The sequence below is a fragment of the Cinclus cinclus genome, chromosome 2, assembly GCF_963662255.1.
Source record: "Cinclus cinclus chromosome 2, bCinCin1.1, whole genome shotgun sequence".
In the NCBI taxonomy this organism is placed as follows: domain Eukaryota; kingdom Metazoa; phylum Chordata; class Aves; order Passeriformes; family Cinclidae; genus Cinclus; species Cinclus cinclus.
In genome coordinates, this window is record NC_085047.1 from 86,778,989 (window position 1) to 86,804,223 (window position 25,235).

The 25,235-nt window shown below is 38.5% G+C and overlaps 1 protein-coding gene across 1 annotated transcript in view; it reads right to left on the reverse strand.

Moving 5' to 3' along the window:
- Positions 1–1,930: 1,930 nt before the first annotated feature.
- INPP4A (inositol polyphosphate-4-phosphatase type I A) overlaps positions 1,931–25,235 on the reverse strand; it is a 110,501-nt gene continuing 87,196 nt past the window's right edge. Inside the window, exons 21-28 of the mRNA XM_062487870.1 lie at positions 23,237–23,409; positions 21,359–21,482; positions 20,288–20,414; positions 19,767–19,907; positions 18,358–18,455; positions 14,686–14,798; positions 14,179–14,333; positions 1,931–4,865 (exon numbers count right to left, since the gene is read on the reverse strand). Coding sequence (XP_062343854.1) covers positions 4,733–4,865; positions 14,179–14,333; positions 14,686–14,798; positions 18,358–18,455; positions 19,767–19,907; positions 20,288–20,414; positions 21,359–21,482; positions 23,237–23,409 — 1,064 coding nt within the window. The 3' untranslated portion in view covers positions 1,931–4,732. The remainder of the gene's footprint in view (positions 4,866–14,178; positions 14,334–14,685; positions 14,799–18,357; positions 18,456–19,766; positions 19,908–20,287; positions 20,415–21,358; positions 21,483–23,236; positions 23,410–25,235) is intronic.

The window sequence follows — 25,235 nt, forward strand, 5'->3', positions numbered from 1 at the left end:
ACCAAAACTACATACAGTTTCTTCTGATGAGGACTCTTTCTCTGGTTTAAACAAGTGGTTTAGCTATTTTTTGTTGTACCCTTCTTGGTTTTCTATTCTCTCATGCATTTTTTGTTTTTCACCTGTGAATATTTCCTCTCTTTTGTCACAGTACATACTTCAGACTTTAAGCACATTTGTGGCATCAGGTAATCCCTTCAGAAGTGCTATTGGTGCCCATACACAGACACCTGTACCAGCACTTCAAGCCCTGCCTGAACTGATGCTTGGAAAGATTGACCTGGAACAGAGACTAGACAGAACAAAAGGAATAAACTAGGTATTTATTGAAATAAATAAATAATTGAAATATATTCAAGAAATAATTGATTTATTGAACTAAATAAATAATTGGCTCTTGGGCAGTGCAGCCCCATGGCTGGGGCTACACCCAAGTCAAATCCAAGATGGATCCCAGTCACGAGTTTTCACATTTTTATAAGTTTTGTTTCATCTACATATTGGGGTCAATTGTCCAGCCACACCCCCAGTTATGAAGACTCAAACCCTTGGTTTGCCCCCTTTCCCTCACTGTTGATTATGCTTTTTTGGGTAATGGTTGTCCTTGATTCTCTAGCTGGGAAGGGATTGTTTTGTCTAACTACCCTGTGAAGACAACTTACTAACACCTAACATGAAGTTTCAGAGCTACACATGAAGCAGCACAGAGTCTGAAAAATAAAAAAGCTAAAACCCAAGGCATCAGAAGGGCAGCAAAACTCATGGGAAAGAGATGGAGTTCTGCTCTACAGCAAAGCACGTGGTCATTGCTGCTCCCAGCAGCTCCCCATGGGATCATTTACAGCCCACAGGCACACAAATGTCCCTCACACAGCCACAGGTGCACAGGAACCCAGACTCACTGCAGGTTCCAAATGGAGCAATCTTTATGGAGACACATTCACCAGCTTCAAAATGTGACACTTCCTCATGGCTCAGAATGCCTTTTAAAGATGTCAGATTTTCAACCATTTTTAAAAACCCCACCTTTTAAAATTAAGAATACTGGTAGATACTTTTTTAACACCAATTACAAATTTTGAAATCTGCATATATATATATATATATATATATATATATGCACATATATGCAGATGCATTTTTGCATTTGCAGCTCAGGAATTCCTACCTGTCAAACATCTTCTCTTTCTGCATATTGAATGAAAGCAGTGTGGGTTTTAATCTTCTCTTGTTTTTCCTTTTATATAACTAAGAAAACTAATTCACTGAGCTCTGCCAATGCTCCTCAGCCCTCCTTCACACAAAGAAATTTCTATTTGGCAGTTCTCCCAGTGGCAACAGAATTGTATTTTTGTGTTCTATTCTTCATATTTTACAGAAATCAGAATGCTCTGAATTATTGTCTGGTACACTATTATATAAACTTTATTTAATTTGAAATCAAAATGACAACCAACAAGGACAACCTGGCCCTGTTGAAAAGCAGCCCAACTGCTAAAGCTGCTGGAGGGATGAATTGGCTCAATGGGAAGCAGCAGCAGAGAAAAAATTCTGCTAATGGAGAGAAAAGTGAAAGAACAGAGAACAAAGCCCATGAAGCTCTTACAGAATATTCACAGAGAAAGTAGATAAAATTAAGGAAGAAAAATACCTTATATCACTTCTTTATTTAACTGCTGCTGCACAATATGAGGCATATGGGACAAGCTGGTGCCTCACTTAACTACAGAAAATTGGTAGCAGCTGTTCTTTAGCAGGGGTTAGCAGTAACCACTTCCTGACTTGCACATCTGTGTAAAATGTCCCCCTAGACAACTTGGCTTTATATGCTCTCCAAGAGATAAAAGTGTATCAAGTCAGGGAGCCTGAAAGTGTTTGTTTTCACTTACCATGAACGCATTAAAAGTAAGCCACCATTGTTATTCTTGTCAGTTCTTTATTGGTTTTCATCCTAAAGACTAGCACATTTACAGCATACATGGACTGGATGAACTAGAATATATAAAACAGTAGCCATATGTTTATGATATATTAATACTGCCCAAAACCAAATAAATAAAAATATTTCAATGCACAAAGCTTGGCAAATACAGTCGTGTCGGGACAAAACTGTGTCATATTATACAATAATTTTACACGTATAAATGAAAAAAAGGCAACTGTGCTGTAGGTACTTTCACAGAACATACACAGAACATACTCGGCAACAGTTTTCTTCTTTTACCTTGGTATGTTTTATAATTTAAAAAACGTACTCAAAAAAAGGAACATCAGACAGAACTTCGTTTTACAGTAATCCTTAGATTCGCCTCTCCTGTGCAACAGAAAAGCTCCCTTCCCCCTTGTGAGGGTCCCATGTGGATGTCACATGTCACAGTTTTCTCTGGAGGAACCGCTGGAGCCTTCACTGCCCTCGGGAGGAGCCCGAACCTTGTCCAGGACACCTCAGGACACCTTGGGGACACCTCAGGACACCGCGCTCGGCAGCTCCGCTCAGCGCCCCGGGCACAACCACGCGGCACCCGGGGCTGCAGCTCTGCCACGCGCAGACAAAATCCAGCAACTTTTTCATGTTACATTGCTATACAAAATAAATAAAGGCTTGCTAAGATCTACAGCAGGTCTAATGATTGCTGGCCACCATCTAAGAGAGTGGCGCTGCTAATTTTTACAAGAGACATTTGTTATTTCCTTCTGAAGCTGAACATTGGAAGATTTTTAGTGTAACAATACGGGGCTTAAAACTAACCATGTTTGAAATAGACAAAATAAAATTATCAACTCATAAAAACTAAGGGATATAAAGAGCATAGTTTATACAAAAATAAAGTAGCATTTAATAATGGGCCAGGGACTGAAGGCTGAGCAGAACTAATGGAGTAACTTGTCTAAAGAGATCCCACTGAAATTTTTTTTATCGTATATTTGCTTATTTATTAACAAAAAATAAAACAAAATCAACATTTATTAATTGGAAAATGGGCTTTGTAACATTTCCAAGGGACTGTTCTACTGTAGATGATTTGTTCAGACCTGGGGTAGGTACTACAATACATTGCTTTTGCACAGAATTCCATGTTTTGTTATCCTAAAGAGTCTGAAATAATGGTAACCGCCTAGTTCAGCAGAACTCTCTGACCTGGCTTAGTGACATGCTGCTCAGTGTTAAACTGCAAAAAACAAAATGCAAAAACTGCTGGGCCTGTAACCCCCAAACCTACATGGGAGCAGAATGAACATGGCTGATTGATAGAGCAGTGACAGCACAGACAAACATCAGTGAGAGGGAGAAAGAAATCAGAAAACAGCCATATACTTACCTGGCTGTTGCTACTCCCACAAGAATAAATGGGCAGATTTTTTCTATATCTGAAACTCAGATCCTTAGAAACCAAGACGGAAAGGACAGTGTGCTAAATGAAGCTAGCTAAAGATTACTTGATCTTGTTAAAATTTGAAAATGAACATTTAGCTGCTTTTTAAAATGCTATCTTACCTTCGAAGGCATTATTCGGGAGATTATTTTGGAGGAGATCTGTTGAACATTTTTTATCAAATGCTATGCAACTGACCACCTTTGCCATAAGCTAGAACCCACCGACGGGTCTCAGGCACAAGCAGTAGCACTGAGCAGTTCCTCCCTAACAAAACAGGGCACTGCTACCTTCCTCAGAAATACCCTGACACCAGTCACACTTCCCCCCACCAGCATTCTCAACAAGTGAAATGCAAAGGTAAACAGAAACCAGTTTTGATTTTGGAGCAAGGGAGATGCATTGGGCACTTTGAGCATTTTTGTAATGACATACAAAACTGATACAGAAAAATCATACACTGACCAAAATAATGTAATGCACCAAGATACTAATGCTTACAATCCAAAAGTGATATAAAAAAACCATGGGTAAAAATGTGTTAATTAATGTACAACACCATGGAATATACTGAACATGTCATATGCAACATCAGAAATTTGCTTGTTGCACTTGCCTTAGAGTGGTGAAGGGCATTGTTGCTGGCATTAATAGTTAAGCATCATGATGTTTCTGAAATACTTTTAAAAATCAGTTGTGTGCCCAAAGCCTTATCTGCCAAAGATGACAGGAATTTGTTTTATTTGAACAGAATTATAAACCAGACATCATATGTCTGGCCTTTTATATATTGTTAATTTCATACATGAAGGTGGCATCCTATATACAGTAAAACAATTCTTTCTCCTGGCTCTTTTTGTGCTGATTTTTTTTTAAATTAAACCCCCTTTTATCGATTGCAACAATGCATTGTACAGCTACTAAACTGCCTAGGATCCTTTTTATTTACAACTTTTAAGTTTTACTCTCAGTTTTAAAAAGTTTAGGAAAAGCTCAATCTCAAATCAACTCAGTATAAAAAGACGTTAAGGAAACAGCTGCCTAAATGCCATTCCTAGAGTCCTTGCCCATCCAGGAGGTACCTAGCTATTTGCATATAGGTAATTATTAATTAGCACAATATCTGCTCATCTTACATACACTGAAGGCTATTGAAACGGGCAGAGAGTCATCACACTATTCTCAAGCTAAGGTGTCAGAATAATTGTTACTATAGATTCCAATTCAGTAACATGCTCTGTATGACCTAGCGAAATGTACAAAAAGGTTATTTATCTCTTCTGCATGACGAAATCATGTGTTAATCTAGAGTGTATCCACATGGTTTAATGGAACAGCAATTAAAGGACATAGTATGCTTATGTTTCAACTTTTCCATAAGTTCCTTCTGGAGGCCTGTAATACTTTGGGAAAGCCTTCAGTTGCAGGGAATTAAATGCATACTTGCGACATCCAACATTCTTCATTGTATTTTCTCGGCGACAACCCTCACTGGGGAAAAAAAACAAGCACAAAAAATGACAGCAGTAAAAGGGGAAAAAAAAAAGAAAAAAGACTTAAAACTAAGATGAAATGAACTGGTTATTTTATAGCATTAAAATAAAGTTGGTTATATTTAATGAGCGTTTAATTAATTTGCCACTGCAAATATTAAAAGAGATGATCATCATACAATGCTGGTAAAAAGCACACAGAATGGACACATGCTATGTCTGATTGCTAGTTTTGCATTTCTAGAAAGCAGCAGCACATCTACTGAAAAGGCTTTTCACGCTGGTTTCATGTATTTCAAGGTACACTGTTGTGGAGTTCACATTCCATTGCCCGCACAAGGGATCCCAAGGGATTGCTCAAAAGCAGTTCTGCTAATTTATTAACACATAAAGCTGAAAACCAAAACCTGCTGATCCTTCTATAAGAGCTTTAAAGTAATTTTCATGTTCCCTGTATGTCAGCATTATAAGTACTTACTTAAAGATTAGAGCTGATACAAAAATAATGTTTCCAGTTACCTCTGCATGCATAAATGGACGTGGAAACCAACACAATCTAAAAAAATCTTAATCATGAAATAGCAGTGCAAAAAAGACTGGCTGCATTGGCAGTCATCACCCCAAAGAAACAAAGCTGTGCAGAATTTAATCTTCACCCAATGTTTTGGTGCAACTGCCCCACATTACAAAGAGGTTCTGTGCTACAATAGAAAACTACTCCAGTTATAAGGCTTCTTTACACTGGTAAATCTAATTTGGAGTTCCTTTGATTATATCCAAAAAGCAGACATAGAAAGAGGAAGCACTCTCATTCAAATATATATTATAAATCAATTTAGGCTTGCAGGAGAATTTCCCTGATTGAGGACTGGAACCTAAACATTGAAGACTAGACCTTCATGGCAAAGTGTACAGTACAGCATCTTGTGGTGGAAATGTCACATTAGTCCTGCCTTGGAGATGGCTGCAGCATCCACCAGGTGAGCTGTGATCATCTGATTCAAAAGGAGGGTTTGGATTCTGGTTCAGCTTGAAAGCTCTCGTGCTCTTACAGACCTCACCGTTCTTCTAATTTTGGTTCATGAAACTGGCTGTCACTGTGTTCTGTATGTAACATCTAGCTAGTTTAACTTCATAAAATAGTCTTTTTTTTGTCTTTTTTTTTTTTCCTCTAAGGAATAGTTTAAGAAAGTTTGAAATTTGTCTCTGGAGCACATTCTGTGCTTGCCTTTTATAGAATGGATCATCTGTGATGACACTGTTTTTCTGGCACTGGTTTGTGTTTCACAAAACTCCCCCGACGGCTCTTGCAGCCAAATAGATACATCAAAAGTTTGCACAAATCATACTTCAGACTACAAATAAAAGCAGCAAGTTTAACTAGCAAATATGTGATGCTAGGTGAGCATTTTAACTACAAAGTGAATCATTCTCTTCATAACACATTTCACTGCATCTGGTTATTGCATGTGTCCCTCATGGCACAAATATGGTGACAAGGACATATTTCCCACATTTCATATGCCATCTTCCTTTTCTTGGAAGCACATGAGCAGGATGCACTACTGCATCTTAAATCTGAATGCCAAATTTGTTCCCATCAAAGTTTAAGAAGAAAAGAAAAAACCTACATTGTTTGCAAAAAGCCTGGGCTTTTCCTTCCAAACATTTTAATGTGGTCTTACTGCAGCCCTAGTGGTGATCATGAGCAGCACCTTCATACTTTAAACAGATTAATAATCTCAGGGAGTTCAGTGAATATGCCTGCCACCAGAGTGTGGCTGGACGCTGGGACAGGCTCCCTAGGGAAGTGTTTATGGCCCCAAGCCTGCCAGAGTGCAAGAAGTGTTCGGACAGCGCTCTCAGGCACAATGGGGCATGGCTGTGGCTGTCCTGTGCCAAGCCAGGGACTAATCCTTGATCCTTGTGGATCCCTTTCAATTCAGGATATCCTGTGATTCTAAAGCTACTTTTTTCATCTAGTTAGACTGAGCCCAGGACACTCCTCACATTGAAAGATCAAGGCCACGGCTGCTCACTTTCTAAAAAGGTAGATTGGGGCACCCACAGCAAACAAACCAGTGCTAAGCATAAAGAACAGATGATTTCTATGGAGACACAGCAGCATCAGGTACCACCACAGCACAGGGATGTGTCCCAAACCACCACATCACGATAAACCTCAACAGCTGTAAGGAAGTACCAAAACTCATTGCAACTAAAAATAAATAGGATACGTGCTTTATATATAGATATATAAACATGTATGCATTTGTGGTGGTTTTGCCTTTTTTTTTCTTTTAAAAACAAAATTGGAAGAATAGTGAGGAAAAATATTAAGAGATAGTGTACTGTACAGTCTGATTTCATGAAGACATAAATATAACCACACACTTTTTTTTTTTTAGTTAGAATAATAAATCCAAATTTTTGATTTAATTCTGATTTTTATTCTAACTGTGCTTTTTTGGTTTTTTATTTCAGCATACTTCTCTCAACAGCACTCAATTCCATTAAAATTTATAATAAAAGCTAAAGCTACCTATATTTTTGAGCAAGTTAATAATAGTAGAAAATACAAATCACAGTACTAGTTCTCCTTAGAAGTCCAATGTCATCTCAGGCACCAAGCGAAGTAAAACCCTTTATGAATTTATCAAACTACATTAAATGAGGTTATTTTTTTTTATCAGCTATTGCTATTGACAAGCTCTGCCAGACCACAGCATCAACAAAATCTTCCAGTTTAAATAGGCCTCCCCTAGTTTGATGTTATATATAAATGGTGATGATCAAATTTCATCTGCAATTACTCTGCATCACTAAACTAGGAAGCCACTTTAGTCTCACCACTTAAATAAATGTTAACTCACCATCACTCGCTTATCACTAAGTCACTATCAGCATCATAATTTATTAAAGCTGTGCAACGCTTAAAAATGGAAGTAACAGTAATATTTAGTTTAATGTAATTAAAATAAAGCCCAGTGGAAAACCTGAAACCCTCCTACTAAAGGAGTTTACTGATACCTCCCTCTTCTTGCCTGAAAATTAAAGACCATTATCTTTAACTTTTAGGATGACCCTATTTCACAGTAAGTTCTATAAAAGAGCACCTAAAATAGATAATGGATTATTAGCAGGCTAATGCCAGTCACATCCCCTTCCTGACCACAAGTCATTTTCCTCATGTCTTTAATACATTGCAAAATGCAGATCTACAAACAGAATGAAATAATTCTGCATGCATCACACTGCAAGGTGTTTTCTGAGTATTTTCTAGTCTATTAGAATATATTTAACCATGAGAAAGGAACAAGACTATAGTTCTACAAACTGTTCAGTAATGTAATTTGGATATTATGCTTTGAAATGAAAGTATAAATTTGTTACTTCTTTAAATAAATTTCTTACAATTTCTTATAAACCCCACCCATGTTTTTATTTTTCTCTTCATACCTCATAAAAATGAAAGGCAAGATTAGCATACACCTTAAATATACAAAAAGATACAAATTCTTTTCAGACAGAGTTCCTTTCTCTGGAATACATGAAACGAGTAACACAAAACTGTATTTGGTAAGAGATCTTCAGGCCGGATAAAGTAACGAGGTAACAGGCCAATGTCAGACTATGTTACAAGCACTGAAAGCAGAACAATACTTTAAAGTTTCAATACAATTCTTTTTGATAAAATAATTTGATGTATATTTACAGTTTAGTACAATAGAAACGTAAAATTGTAAGGCATAATAATAATTCTTGGCAGACAATGCTATGACACATTCCTCTGTCCAGCAGGTACCAAGTGGCAATACACATTCAAGCACATATTGATTTTTGTGGGTTTTGTTGGGCTTTTTTTTTCTTTTTCCTTTTTTGTTTTTGAACTCTATCTTCACTTGCAACGTAATCTGGCCACCAGGTATGCTATGCTCAGAAACAGCCACACAATCAGTAAATTGGGGCTGAGAGCTAGTAAAGGAATGGAGTAGAGGAGGCTGGGATCTAGTCTGAAATCTCGGATGGGCACCAAGCCACTCAAGTTCTTCTGGGTGACTATCTCCCGTGTTCCAATGCTGTGAAAAGGAAGAAGTTTGGGAAGAGGGAAAATAAAACAGAAAGGAAGATGAACATGCAAATGAATGGATAAAAAGAGATGGCAACACAAGGCGGTCAAGAAAATGAAAAATATGGAAGAATGCACAACAAAACAAGAAGATAAAAGAAAGAGTGGAAAAACATCTCAAAAATATGTACCAGTACAATTATAGAAATAAGGAGAGGGAAAGAGAATAAAAGAGAAAAATAAGAAAGAAGTACTGTAGTCTAGTGAAAACAAACACATGTAGGTTGAACATTAATGGTTTTCCATGTTCATTCTTTCAGATTACTGAGCAATAATACCCCATGCTGCTCTGCCATGCTTTGGCATGCTGCAAAGAAGTGGAGCTCTGAAAAGCAAGCTGAACATGAATAACCATTGTAGTATTTGACCCTTTCAAACATCTTTCCATGTGGGCTGCAGTGATTTAATTTCACCTCTTAACTACCTGTCCAACACGTTAATTAAAAAAAAAAAACAAACAACCAAAAACAAACCACCCACCTATTTTTCTGCCTGGACATTTTTCTGAAGACATGCTGCAAAGCACATCTCATTGTGCACCCACTTCTTACATTGAGCTACAAAGGCTACAGTGATGAGCAACCCCGCAGGTAACCTGCTAGGCTTTATAGTGTGGTCTTTAATTTTGGATCACTCTTATACCCTGAGCACTCCAACTCTATTTTTAGTTCACAAAGCAACAACTAAATGACTAAGATGAACAGACGGATGGAGCACCTCTCCTACAAAGAAAGGCTGAAAAGAATTGGGTTTGTTCAGTCTGGAAAAGAGATGGCTTAGGGGTGACCGAATCGCAGCCTTCCAGTACCTGAAGGAGGCTCACAGGAAAGAGGGAGGGAGACTATTTACCAGAGCATGTAGTGACAGGACAAGGGGGAATAAGTTCAAAGGGAAAGAGAACAGGTTTAGATTAGATATAAGGAAAAAATTCTTTACTCTGAGGGTGGTGAGGTAGCCATCGATGCTCATCCCTGGGAGCATTCAAGGCTAGGCTGGATTGGGCTTTGAGCAATCTGGTCTAACTGAATGCATCCCTGTCCATGGCAGCGGTGTTGGAACTAGACCATCTCCAAGGTCCCTTTCAACTCAAACAATTCTATGATCCTATGATTCTAAATGCAATCTATAAGCCTGATGCTGTTAGAGCTTGTGCACTTTCTCCATCCATAACCTTGATGGTTGTGTAGCTGGGTTATGTAAGCATCAGACAATGTCCTGCAAGAAATCAGAGACACCCTGGAGGTGATGAAAAAGAGCATGCTGGTGACACATCAAGTCGAATGGAATTAGGTGGGCAGGGAACTAAACCAACTGTATTTGATCCAAATTGGTGATGAAGACATGTTTTCACTCCTGGTGCCTACAGTGGACAAGGGCAGATTGTATCTGTGATGCCTACAAATCCCAGTTACCTTTGTAGCAGTGGGGAGAGAGGTGTGTTTGTGATCAGGAGAATCAGTCAGTGCTAATGCTTACTGGAAAGTGGTGGATAAAGGCTCAATGAAATAGCCTGGAGGAAGAGAAGTGTTTTAGAATATACATAAAAAGTAAAACAATGGGAGACGGAAAGAAGGAAGACTAAAAATGCTAAGTTGGCATTCTGAACATCACAAGCCACATCTCCACCATCAAAAATTAGCATAATGCTACTCAATTTTACAGAAAGACACATATGGTGTGAATGGAGGCAAGAGCTGGAAAGTGCTTTCCTTGTCACTATTGGCCCATGTAGATGCATCCCCCTGAGGGGTGAAAAGTCACTTTTTGGAAATATCAAATATATCAAATTGTACACTGCCTTAAATCAAAACATTCATCAGAAGACTGCCTCTAGGAGAGGAGTAGGGTTAGGAGACACAGCAATTTCCCTTCTAATTTAGCTTGTTATGGACTGACTGCAAATCTCTGTTCCACATCTGCTGTGCCTTGCTCAGCATGGGGAGAAGGTAGAGGAGCTGAGAAAGAAGCAGTGGAATACTTTGGCCTGGGACAAGAAAGGAGGTAGAGGGCAAGGTTTTAAATTTTCTTTATTTCTTTATTCTTTATTTCTTAACATCCCAAATCCATTGGCAATTAAAAAAAACAAACTTCTCTGAGTCTGTTTTGCCAGCTCTGCAACAGTAACTGGCAAGGGATCTCCCTGTCTTTAGCTCAACCCATGAGTTTTTCACATATTTTTTCCCCCTGTCCTGTTGGGGGAAGGTAATGAACAGCTGGGTGGGCATCTGCCAAGTGGTCTAGCTCAACTCAATATGATTTTATTCTTAAAGCAGGCCAATCAGTGAAGAAATCCAACCAAATTTTTTATCATAGCTGTTTTATTGCAGTGAGTGGTCATACCCAAACATGACTCCTAGGACTTTATTATGTAATCCTTTTAGTCAGCACCATGATGATTTTCCTCACCTCATTTCCAGCTGCTTTACAAGAGCCCCTATATGAGATGGCTCTTCTCTGTTGGCTAGATTTCTTGTGTTGAACCTTCCTAATTTGTTTATTGAAAGTGAGCTGGGCTACCCAAAACATGTAAAGGATTTTGCTACCCAGGATGATCTTGACTGAAACTGCCTTAGATCATATTCCCACAAACAGCTCCACTGGCATTTCTAACAGGGCAGAAACCTGGTAGGAAGAGGGAGGGCAGGGAGCCAAAGCTCTAGTGGGGAGTGTGGGCTGCAGATGGAAGAGGCTCCCTGAACCAGCTGGACTTCAACTCTTTCTGCTTTTACTGGTCAGGTAGCCATGTCCTCTTAGCTTAGACTTCCAGATATATCATCATGATTTTACTATTTGTGAGCTGGGAGTTGCTGTGTGTTTGATTTAGGACTGGAAAAGCTATAACTTATTGACAGAAAATGAGTTAATTCTAATAGTGTATTTGTTTCTAAGGTGAAAGCCACAAACTTGTATCTGTGAATTTCTACAAGAACCTAGAAGAACATTCCATGTTCTCTTCCTGATGTCCCTGCTCACTGAATACAATTATCACAGACACATAATTATCACAAGACTAGGAAAGAAGGGAAAGAGGACAAGTAAGTGGCAACTAACACCTCTGAGGACCAACATCACATGGAAGAAGATGATGTTTCTTCATTTTTTCAAGAATGGTTGAAGCAAGGATGTTTTCTTCTCTGGAAGTTGTCAGTAGAGAAAAGACTAAATACTTTGAGACTCACAAATGCCTAGTACTTCCTCCCTGTCCTTCCAAATGATTCAGAAACCTCAAAGGTCTTTAAGAATATACCAAACCTTCCTCTTCCAGTACAGTTAAAGAAAAGATCCAAACACCAAGTTTTCTGAATTCCTTGGAAGTAATTTGGGTACAATTTCCTACCCTTTCTTATCCTCTATCTGTCATCTAGGTCAGGTCAAAATGTCCAGACTGGAGTGGATTTGGTGGAGTTGGACTCCTACTTATTTGTTCCATAATCCTATCTGTCTCATTAAGCTTTAACAATTATGTCCCATTGTTCCTGAGTAGTATTGACAAATAATTTTAGAAACACAACCAGCTATCCTAAAGAGGAATAAGAGGTGAGGAAGAGTGTTGGGCTTGAAGAATGGTCTAATCTTGGTTTTTCTTCTGGATTAGTCAGTATCTGACCTGCACAATCTCTCTCAGTCAAAGATTTAACAGGAGAAAAATTCATGTCCTTCACCTGCAAGAGCAAGTCCCTGGTGTTGGTAGGACACTCAAGCCAAAGGTTTTGATTAAATTGGCCCTCTTTCAATATCCCTGTGTAGGTCAACATAAAGCAGTACCTTTCTAGGGTCAATATTTTATCTGATCCTGTGTTATATTAAATGGGTAGACTGAAGGACAAAAACAATGTTATTATTAACCTCTCTCTCTTATTGTGTCTGTGATGGCATTAAAAGAATCCAGTGACCCAGTAAAGAATTTGAAGAGAGTAACAAGATTCCCAGTATTTTTCCTAGTTGGTTTTATTCTTATTAAATACACAGCTGTGAAACTGTGTAACAGTTTCAGATGGCTATGTCAACAAGTTATGTAACTTAAATAAAGATGTTTGAAAACCACTTAGTTGACTTTAAGTTAGTAAATTCTCCCTCACAAAGCTGTTTCAAGTTTTGTTTCTAACGTAAATGTTTAAGTAGTTTCTCAGTGCATTTTTCATGTACTGTGCTAACTCTGTGACAATGTAGCAAAAAGTGCAGCAAAAAACTGAACATAAAAAAGTCCAGTGCCACTCAATTAATGTAGATAAAACCCCCAAATTACTAGTGTAAGAGGCTGCAAGTGTTTTTATATGAGAGATTTTTCTTCTAGGTAACTGAAGAGTAAGAAAGGGTCAAACAGCAAAAACATACAGAAAGGATAAGAGAATTGAACACTCTAGAAAATTTGGTGAAAAGACACACAGTACAGTACATTCGATAAGAGTGAATGTTGAAAAACAGGACTGAACAGCATTGTTGAACTACATTGATAAAGACTAAAGCTAGATTTCTTATCCTTTCTTTTGGTATGTGACTTACGGAGTTTTCCAGCAGTGCTTGAAACAAGGCATTGAACAACAGTAAACAGATTTTGTTATTTTTTTTAAGAACAGTACTTAATTCTGCAAACTCTGCTGCTTCGGAATACAGAACATCATTATATTGATAAGACAACAGCACACTGACACGTTGTGATGAAAATTTGGTTGCTCTAGTGTGAAACACTCATACTGACATTTCACCCAGTGAGCAGTGTTTCACTGCTAAAGAATACACGTGGCAAACCAGTGCAAACTGCAGGTGTCTGTGTTTCAAAGAACAAAAGACAGGTCATCCCTGAGTAATCTCCCTGAACTAGAACTAAGAAACCTAGTGCTATGACAGTTCAGGTGAAGTTATCATTAAACAACTTTCAAAGAAGCACCAGTTTCCTGTTCTGTAAGCTCAGCATTAATGGAAAACATATTTTTACATGCTGGTCTGAAAACTCCTCTTTTTCTATTGAAAACTCAAGCCCATCTGATTTAAATCTGGTAAGAACCAGCTTTAGCATATGCAACTCACATGCATGGGAGGGATGAATTCTAGCAGTCAGTTCTACAGTTTCCTGACTTTAGTTTACTTTTTTTTTTTCCTTTTGATGGAAACAGAGACCACCACTCCTCTGCAGTTTGCATGGTTCCTTATTTAGGAATAAGTGATGCAGTCAAACTCTTACCTCCTCATACATTCCAGAGCCTGAGTGAAGACCTGTGGAGCCATTCCATGTTCATGCTGTAGGATCAAACACTGCTCCAGGGTGATTGACATGGCAGTCCTATCCTTGGCACTTTTACAGCTCGTAAATCGAACACCATTAAGTCTGCGGCATATCTAGAAATAGAAGAGACAATCACTCCTTGTACATGCAAAACTTTCTGTCAGAGAGAACACCTGTACTTCCCCTTAGAGAGACACAAATGTTGTGTAGGGCTTCGATGTCAAAGTTTGGCATGTTTGGAGAGCACTGTAGGAGTTGAGGGGAAAATTCTGATATGGAAAATACATTCTTCTCCCATTTTTTCTCCCCAAGTCTCATTCTAGAGGAGGTCTAGCCTGGCAGCCTTTCCAAGATACATGCAAGCAAATGAAGAAATTCAAACATATCAATAATAAAAAAGGGACAAATACATATGCATACAGAAAATCAGCTGAACTATGCAGAGATGCTTAGATGAATAAATACCTCAGCAGCTTGCCAAAGGATATCAACATTCTTGTTTTTCCTTGCATGTACATTTTGACCCAGAAATCTTAACAGTTCAGGCAGGCACGTCTGACTACGAGATCGAGGTAGACCTATAAAACACACAAAACCAACTCCACATATTCATCTGTATTCAACAGAGCTTTTACAAAGCATTTCTAAATGCCTGCTGCAGACACGTTTGTATTTTCTTGGAACTAGAAAAATAATTCAAGTTCCGATTTACATAGTAGCATAAACAAAACAAATTCAAGCTTAATTAAACACAATTGGAAATATAAATTCCAGTTATTTACTGGACTCAGAATCTAATAGCAGTATAACAAGAGAATGAACAAAGGGAACAAGATTGGAATAGTCTTTTGATTTGTATGTCACAGAGGTGACAGGAGAACATGCACACCTTCACAGATATTCTGAAGATATTTTATATTCTGCTTACATTTTTGATCTTAAATTTGCAAGCTAGTCAGCTTTCAGTTACAAGAAACACCCACAGGACACCACATTATCATGATCTGCTTATTAATATTTCACTAAGTGGAAATAAAGTAATTGAAATTTTTCAGAGTACCTTCAGTACTCAACTTCTGTGTTCAAATTGTTGCACATCATCTCTTACATATGTAGCAAGATACTCCAGACAAGCAATTACAAGTGTTCAACAAGTTGTCTTTTCTGTTGGTTTTTTGTTTTGTTTTGTTTTTTTTTTTTATTAAGGACTAATCATGGAGAACACAAACTAAAATTGTGACTGAATAAATACGGAGGTATGCACTGTAAGAGATGACATTGTGGCAGAAAGTATTCTATTTGAGTGACATATATGGTTTTATTTTAGCCTACTTCTCACAGCAAAGAGGATGTTAGACTAACCTGATCTCCTACAGGAAGGTGACCTGTTGAATAGATGAGGGAAGGCAGTGGACACTTTACCTGGACTTTAGCAAAGCCTTAAACACTGCTTCCTGCAGCATTCTCCTGGACTGCCTGCTCATGGCCTGGTGGGACAAACTGTCAACTGGGTAAAAAACCCAGCTGGATGGCCAGGCCCACCCCCTGGTGAATGGTGCCACATCCAGCTGGTGGCTGGGCACCAGTGTGGTTCCCCAGGGCTCAGTACTGCAGCCAGTCCTGTTCAAAATCTTCATCCACGATCTGGAGGAGGGGATCAAGTACACCCTCATTCAGTGGCAGATGACACCAAGCTGGGCAGGAGTGCTGATCTACTGGAGGACAGGAAAGCTCTACAGAGGGATCTGGACAGGCTGGATCAATAAGCCAAGGCCACTTTTATGGGGTTCAGCACAAGCAAGTGTCAGGTCTTGCCCTAGGGTCACAACAACCCCAGGCAGCGCTACAGACTGGGGACAGAGTGGCTGGGAAGCTTCTTGTAGAAAAGGACCTGGGGGTGCTGGTCCACAGCAGCTGAACATAAGCCAGTGTGAGCCCAGGTGGCCAAGAAGGCCAATGGCATCCTGGCCTGTATCAGCAATGGTGTGGCCAGCAGGACCAGGGCAGGGATTGTCCCCCTGTACTCAGAACAGGTGAGATCACACCTCAAATCCTGTGTTCAGTTCTGGGCTCCTCCTGTAAGAAGAACATTGAGGTGCTGACACCTCAGTGGTGTCCAGAGAAGGGCAATAGAGCTGGTGAAGGGTTTGGAGCACAAGTCTTATGAGAAGTAGCTGAAGGAGCTGGGTTGTTTAGCCTGGAGAAAATAAGGCTTAGGGGGCCCTTATTGCTCTCTACAGTCACCTGAAAACCAGGGGGGGCTCTTCTCCCAGGTAACCAGCAACAGGACTAGAGAAAATGGCCTCAAGCTGCACCAGGAGAGATTTAGATTGGATGTTGGGAAAAATTTCTTCACTGAAAGGTTGTCAAACACTGGAACAGGCTGCTCAGGGAAGCGGTTTAGTCACCATCCCTGGAGGTATTTAAAAAATATGGACATGTGGCACTTGGGGAGGCAGTTTAGGGGTGGACTTGGCAATGCTGGGGAAACAGTTGGACTTGATGCCTTAAAGATCTTTTCCAACCTAAACAATTCTACATTTCTATTCTATAATTAACAATGCTGTGCCTGTCCCGATCTGCTTGAACTCTACACCTAGGAAGAAAGTTATACCTGTAAACAAAAAGAGGGCACAGGCCATCTCCCCTTTCTAAAGACAAGGAGAGCTAACAGAGCAAGAAAAGGAGCTAATGAGGCTAAGATTAATCAATTTCTTAGAAATTCTGCAGAGTTTAGAATTAAGAACACAGGGACATGAGCAGTGGGACCTTTATCCCCTAGAATGATCTATTTCCTTTTCCTTTTGCCTCTACTTACCACAGACTACATAACTGGGCATAATCATCTTGTTTGCAGTTAAATGTAAAATGCCATTCTTATCAATATATTATTGAAATCTAATCTTATTCTGTCAATGCCTTGATAAGGGTTCACAGAAAAGTACACTTAATTTTGCATATCCTAAATATCACAACTTTCAGGATTAAAAAATATGGCAAAAGCTAAAAGATTTTTAGATCAAACATAAGAGATCTGGGGAAGACATTGAAGTAAAAAAAAAAAGCAAGCAAAATTAAAGAAGAGAGGAAGGAGATGAATGGGAATTATTATTATAAAAGACTAGACAGAGACATGAACAAAATTTATTTTAAACTGATAAATTTTTGAATCGTACAAGAAACTCTGGTGCTAGACTACTATACAATAAAAAAATAATTTTTGCAGGTAACATTCCAGAGTATTTATTATGCAACATTATGAATGCCTGGATGGAGGAAAGCAGGTTCTGCTCTCAGCTGTATCAAAAAAATTCAGGGTAACTGAATGTGCAATAACACATTTAAGCAGACAGAATTCTTACTATCCTGCTGCATGCTGTTGCGTTTGCATTTCTGGAATAAAATTGCAACTGTAGGGCATATGAAATAACCTTAGAAGAGGTTTGATGGTAGTAATTATGAATTGATGAATTGTTACAATTTTTGCGGTCACGTGTAAATAACACTTAATGCTACCACCTTCTCAAAAAAACCCCAAGCAGTAACAAGCAAGAAATTAAGCAGTAAAAAACAAAACAAAACAAAAACAAACAAACAAACAAAACAAAACAAAACAAAAAAAAAAGGTAAAATTTAAGCACGTAGCTTTTGTTTTTTCCAGGTTCTCTGTTGTTGGCTGCAGATGCAACAATTATAGGGAGGTGCCAAAGGAAAAACAGAGGGAAGTGACTGAGTTCCTAAAAACTGGCAGTTGCTCTCTGTGCAGGCTTTATCATTAAGTGCAGGGAGCATCACCAAAAACTGCACATAAAAGTGCTGCTGCTAGAACCTGTCACTTTCACACCTTTACCTTACAACAATCTCACTGCCTAGTTGGATGATTACACAGTACACAGTGCCACTTAGAAAGAGATGTAAAAGTAACCTTAAAAAGGAAAGTTAATCATTCTGACCTTTAAACCTCTTGAATCCATTCTACTTAGTACTAAAGTATTAAAACAGAGTAGTATCATTTCTTGGAGGTTACTAATGCTGGTGTATCATCAACATTCAAAAACCCAACATAAAGCAAACAATAAAAAGTAAGCCTGAATTGTGCTGTTCAAGCAAATTTGTTATTAATTACAAAATACTTACAATCATCAGGCAAAACTTCCTTGAACTGCTCAAAATATGAATTCAACCTCACTAAGCTTTCCATGTTAATTATTTCTTGCAGTGAGGTGTCCCCAAACCTATAAAAGGAAAAGAAAGGAACAATTAAGCCTAAGGTAAAATGTTTCTCTTTTTCTTTGAAACAACTGCACTTGGCAATATGTCTACCAAAATACCAGTTTAAAGATTCATCCTGGGAGTTCCCTAACCATTCAAATGCCAGGTGAAGTGTAACAGAGAACTGTTGTAATGATTCATTGCATACTCATATGAGTATGAAGGGGAAAAGGGAAGGAAGGCGTAAGAAAAATCTTGTAGAAAATAGTACTTAAAATTCTTTGGTTTTCATGTCTCCCTTTCAATACTAAATTCATACCTGCAAAATTGTTTTACTTTAAAAGTTTTAATAATGGATTTACTAGCTTAGGCCATAAACTAATAATAGCAACCCTAACATCAGTAAACAGAACTGAGAATTTTGACTTCAGGCGTGTAAATGAAAAATATGGATCTAGGAGTAATAAACCATGAAAGTGATACATATTGTCAACAATGCCCTGATTCATCTCATCTAAATTTATCACCACACACAGAGCGCTGACATCTGTAGCTGTGCTAGTCATCTTGGGCTTCCTTTGCAGGCAACTGAGGACAGCAATAATTGCTGGAATGCATTTGTTAAGACTTTTTCTTGTTGTCCACCAGCACAGTGCACACGCCAGCCTGGTACTGAGGCTGTCACAACATGCATGTGCCTGGCTTCACTGGAGTGCTCCACTGGAGCAGGGCTCAGTCAATGCACACTTTACAGGATGTGGCCATAACAGAGGGAATCTGCTGGCTCTTCCAGAACTGAACAGTTTCCCTAGCAAATATAATTACATAATTATATTTTTCAGCTTTACAACAGCAGTATTGCATTGCATAAATACTGCAAGGGTATGTTAAAACAGAGGTGCACCTTGCCCGTTATCCTGAATTTTGACAGTGACCAGAAGAGGGAGTCTCAAGGAGAGTGCAAAACCAAGACAGTAAATACACAGCAATACCCAGAATGATCTCAGCCTCTAGTGATCTGTCACTCATAGAGGTCTTAAATCACAAGGAGCACCTCTGTGCTAAATAGCCCTTAACAGATCTCCCATTGTAAATTCACATCTGAATCACATAAACCTGCACTAGTCTCAAAACCATAAGGTAAGGAGCTTCACAGCTACGTGGCACACTCCTTTTTTTTTGGCATTTGGCAGATTCATTTAGAATCATAGTGCTCCCATGTTCATGAATTGGAGAAACTGAAATGCTGTTAGTTATGCAAGAGTGCAATTCTGCATCAATGTAGTTCCACTGTTGAATTGCCAGTAAGGCTGATTTCCTGACTGGATACCTACTTCTCTGCTAGGGTTTGCTGCTCATTGATTCCCACATTGAAAAGAACAGGCTGAACCCTCAGTAACATTCCACTTTGAATCTCACGCGGCAACAAATCAAACAAGGCGCTTGGCAGAGGGATCCTCACATTAAATCCATCACTGAAAAGAAATGAACAGCTGTTAGACATAAGGACCATAAAGCTACATTCCAATAATGTGTTATTTATCTAAACAGGGAGAACACCTAGAATATAATATAACCATTAAAAAGAAACCATCAGTCAAAACTGACTCTATGGAACTGCCCACAAACTGCTTCTAGTCAGAAAATCTGTTCTAGTTCAAAAACAAACCTGCAGCAACATGTAATGCTTCATTTATATCCTCACAGACATTCAAATCAGATCTGCCAATTTCCTGACAATAGCTGAATTTGTTCTGCTCATTAATACTGCAGTTCTTCTACAACTTGGGTAGAAAAAGCCAAACTTTGGTATGTTCCCACTCATCAAGAATAAAGTATGTCTATTGTTACTTACCGATTTCCAGTGATGACTGGCAGCATATCAGTAGATGTATTTGATGTAGCCTGAGTAACTTTAAAGGTTACATTCCTCAAGTCCATGATTCCCAAACTCATGTCCTCCAGCATTGCCAGCTCCTCCCCTAAATCCAAGAGGAAAAAGTGAATTGCAATTACTTGTTATGCACAACTTTCCTTTGTCAATTTGATGACAACAGTAGGCCATCACTCCATGAGGAAGTTCCACAGATCAAGTGGTGCTGCAGCCCAGACCTCCCCCTTGACCTACAATGTTATGGCTGATTTTTTGAGTTCAGCAAGTTTGGAAAACACCAGCTCTCTAGAACAGTCCAGACTACTGTTTTTTAAATAGTTTATATGCTGATTTTCCGAGTTAGAATGATGCTAATAAGTACTTCTCAGGATTGTCAGAGCCATGATAACCTTTGCACTGGAGTAGCTACATGGTATTCAGGATTTGTCTGGTAAAGCATTCCCTAAGCAGCATCCAGACAGTTTTTGAGACACAGGAGTCAAACACTTCTGAGTGAAGTACTTTCCCTTTTTATATTCTTTCCTCAGTCTCACACTGTGCTGCAAGACTACAGAAGTTTCATGAAAATTCAAAAAGTCTATTTTGGGCACAGTTTCTCCCAGCTTACCAGAACTTTCATCCAACTATTTTCTGAAAAAAAACAAAACAAAACAAACAAACAAACAAACAAAAAACCACAAAAAACCAAACAAAAAAACCCCACAAAAACAACAAAAAGCAAAAAACAAACAAACAAAACAACCTAAAGACTGTGATACATTTTAGTCTTTCTTAAACCTTTGACATTCTATTATAAAAGAAGAATACTTTATCTTCTAGAATTAATTCAAGTAAGTGCAAAGAAATTCAGAGTTGTTATGTAATTAAGTACTTCAGCTCTAATCTAGTTTTGCATTTTATTTTCAAAATCAATTTATAGCTGAGCTGCAGATTTTCTTGCAGAGCCCAAACACTCAGATCCTGCTGTAGCAAATATAATGCAGAATTTGCTGATTCAGCAGCTCTTCCCACCCCCTGGCCCCATGCCTTTACCGTAAGTGCTCAGCAGGCTCTCAAACTGTGCCAGCAAGCCAATGGTGTAGAGTTGTCTTAGAAATCCATCATCATGCAGGCAGTTCCTCAGCTTGATAATGAAACCACAAATGAGAGCTGTCAGCTGTGAGAGAGGAAACAGACAAGAATGAAATGATTCAAGATAAAAAAGGTTCTTCAGTCCCAAACAAAAAATGATAGCATGTATAAGAGGTGCAAAAAAAATCTGTCAAACAGATGCTCTTTTCCCTTAAACATCTTCTCTTCCTTGCAGCTGAAGACAACCAACCAATGAAAACCCAAAGCATTCATAAAATCAGATTCAGGGCATGCTGCCTTCATCTCACAAGCTGTCTCAAAATGGGGCAGCTGTAGATCTGACACCTTTTTGTTTTCTCAAAGTGATCACTTGTGGTAGGGTCTACAATTTACAGATTACAGAAGTTTCTCCTTAGAGAATTGTTACAGTTTTAGACAGAAAAGCAACACAGCTATTTCAAGGCCAAGAATTTTGATAGTATGAATAAATTACTGTTTTTCAAAAATGACATTTGACGAAGCTTAAAGATACAGTATCTGTTTGCATTATGCAGATTTAAACTCTGGTGTTACAAGATATTCAGAACAAGATCCTGAAGATCTAGTACGACTATAAGATCTAATCAGTACTATTATCTAAGATTAATGTTAGTCTTAATTCACTGTCAACAAAGGAATTTCCCAGGCAATGGCCATATATTATGTATGGCATATACAGATGTATGACTTTGTTATAGAATTGAACAGAAGAGAATAAAGTTGTGATCATGATGAGTAAACTTCTTCAAAGGATTGAGTTGAATCAAAAATTATCTACATTATGAGGTGAGTTTTATACAGGAAAATTTCCCGATTTTCTCTCTATGAGATCACAGAATCAAAGAATCATTAAGGTTGGAAAACACCTCCAAGATCACCAAGTCACCACCCAGCATACCACCACATACACCACCAAACCATGTCCTCAACTGCCATATCCACACATTTTTTTAACACTTCAGGGATGGTGACTCCACCACTTCCCTGGGCAGCCCACTCCAGGTCTTAACAACCCCTTCCATGACGAAAATTTTCCCAATATCTAATCGAAATCTCCCCTGGCACAACTTGGAGACATTTCCTCTCCAGTCACTTGTCCTACATTTTTGATATTACATTATGGGACAAAAGCCCTGCCAACAATGTCCAAGAAATAAACTGTTTGAAATAAATGAACAAGACAGTGATTTCATGGGAAAGCAGACACACTACAGAAGTGTAGTGGGCAGAAAAATTTGTTTTCTGTGGGCAGTGGAAATTTTTTTAGTGCAGACATCTACTAGTCAGTGTCTGACACAAGAGATGCCAGCAGGTCCAGAAACAGAACTTCTGGGGAAAAAAAAAATCAATAATTAATTTCTCCTCCTCTAGCTAACTTCTGTCCTTAGGTACCATATGTCCTGCCGAGTTTCTCAATGCAGAAAACAACAAAAGGTGACTGAGGGAGTACACCTGCTATTCACAGATCTTTTTGCCCTCCTCTTTCACATCTTACTTCTGCTTTAGCTTGGTGGCATTGAAAAGCAAAGGTCATCTCTGAGTACAGCAGTATATTTTTACTAGTTCTGGAATAATTTTTGTTTTCAACAGTGAATGTAGATCCAAGGGGGCACCCAATTTATGTATAGTCAAATGCACGTAAGTAATCAGTAAGGACAGGATAGCACAGCTTGTGAGGGGAAATCAGTGTCAAACCTGGGAAGAGATCTGAAAAATTCTGGAAGGAGTAATCTTTCATATTCCATAGAAACCCCACCAAATGTGGAAGTGAAATCAAATTATGCACATTTGCTTGCTTACAGTCTGGCAGAAGACAACATCCCTGCGATACTGAAGGCTCAGGCAGAGCCCTATTGTTGGGGCACTGTCTTGCATTAATAAAAAGACCATGGCTTTCTTTGCCTTGTCGCTCATCATGGCTACACAGTCAGTGAGTGTGGTCAGCAAGGGATAAAGAGCTTCACTCCATTCACCTGGTTAAAAGAAAAAAAAAATTAGCAGCACTGGAAGTACTTTATTTGAAATGAACACATATTAAGAAGAAGCTTCCTGTTGCAAGTCAAAATTGTGGATAATTCCCATTTAGAACTCATTTTATTTTGGCTGGATGGTTATTCCCTGCTTCGTAATAATTAAGTAACCTTACAGCACAGTTTTCGCATGAGGAAAATATGGAGAATTTTATTCCATAAAGCTATTATGACTTTCCAGACCAAGTAAATTTGTACCCACATAACAAGTTGTACAATAGCTGATTTGGAAATTGTAACAGAAACATGAACAACTATATACAGAAGTGTATATAACTGCATGTTTGTGTTCAAACAAATCCTTTCACTGCACATACATGGACAGACAGTAAGGAGTCCATTTTATTACAGAAATAGGGACCATCTGCTTAGCCATTTCTGTCAATGAGATTCCTCCCAAATTCCTGCCTTTTGAATCTCTAGGCTCATAGGTGTAACATTCAACTGCCTCACCACTTTATGGATCCTTATTGCACCTCAGTGAGGCAAGACGGTGCTCATCTCCTGTTTGCAGCTAAGAATAATAAGGTGTGAGGTGAGAAATTAATGTAGGAATTCTTTTAAATGTTTCCTGTCTCCTGAGCCGTTTTAAAGGCTTTAAGCTAGATAACAACATAATGATTTATATGGGAGTCATACAGATTCTTGGAAGTACTGTGGGGCTTTTCTTCCACTGAAATACACAAGATATGACCCAAAGGGATTGTGCTCAAGGTCCTGCACAGGGAGCACAGAAGTGAAACTGAGTTGTCCAAGTCCTTCTCTTTTTAAAGGGCAGAACAATATGTTTTATTTTTCAAAAGCACCAGAGCTCACAAATAACACACACACAACTCCCACCCGATGGCTGTAGGAACAAGGCAATGTACAGACCAGAACCTGCATGAAGGAGACACTTAAAGCTCCTGAAAGGAAACTGTTTGGGATTTTGACTCAAAGGCAGTACTAAAAGTCAGTAATAATAAATGTTCCTTTGATAACCAGCCAAAGAGGGGAACTCTGGAAGTCTGCTAACAGAAACATATCTGGCAAGATTAACAGAAGTATCCTTTTGGGGTTTTTTTTTATGTGGTAGATAGATAACCTAACAAACTACACAAATAGGAAGCTGTTTGACTCTGTTTCATTGCCTTAAAAAAAAACAAAGCAGGAAACATCAAAAGAACAGGCAAGGAATCACAACTTGTCTTTTAAATTCTATTAAATATTTTATCTCAAAATTAGTGAGATGCCATAACATGGCCTTGTGAACACTTAGAAAGAAAAATACAGATGATATTAACAGTGTTCCTCTTACTGCATTTAAGAGCTTTTCTGTAAGCAAATGAGAATAACAAGAATTGAAAACATCTTGCAGCACATCATCATCATCTCCTTGACTGTATGTACATACATGAATATAGTTACTAACTCAGCAAAGATTTAAAACTGTAGTGTGTCTGACAGCACTTCATTTGAAAGACATGTTTCTCTTTGGTAATCACAAAATACACTGGTGAAGATAATGTAATTATTAGATGGGTTTTTTCTCCCACCATTCACATACAATGCAGGGACTCATCCAGGGTAGTGAAAAAAATCCTCTGTGCTATGTATTCTCCTGGTTTGAAGTTCTGGCCATGAAAAAACAAAACCTTGTCAGTCTGCAAAGTTCTAAATTACTTTTGCTACTTACTTCACAGAGGTGTCACCTGTGTTCTTTTGTTTTTTAGTCAATGGCAGCTATTATTAACAGCAAATAAAACTAATTGCATTCTCAGTTTCAAATC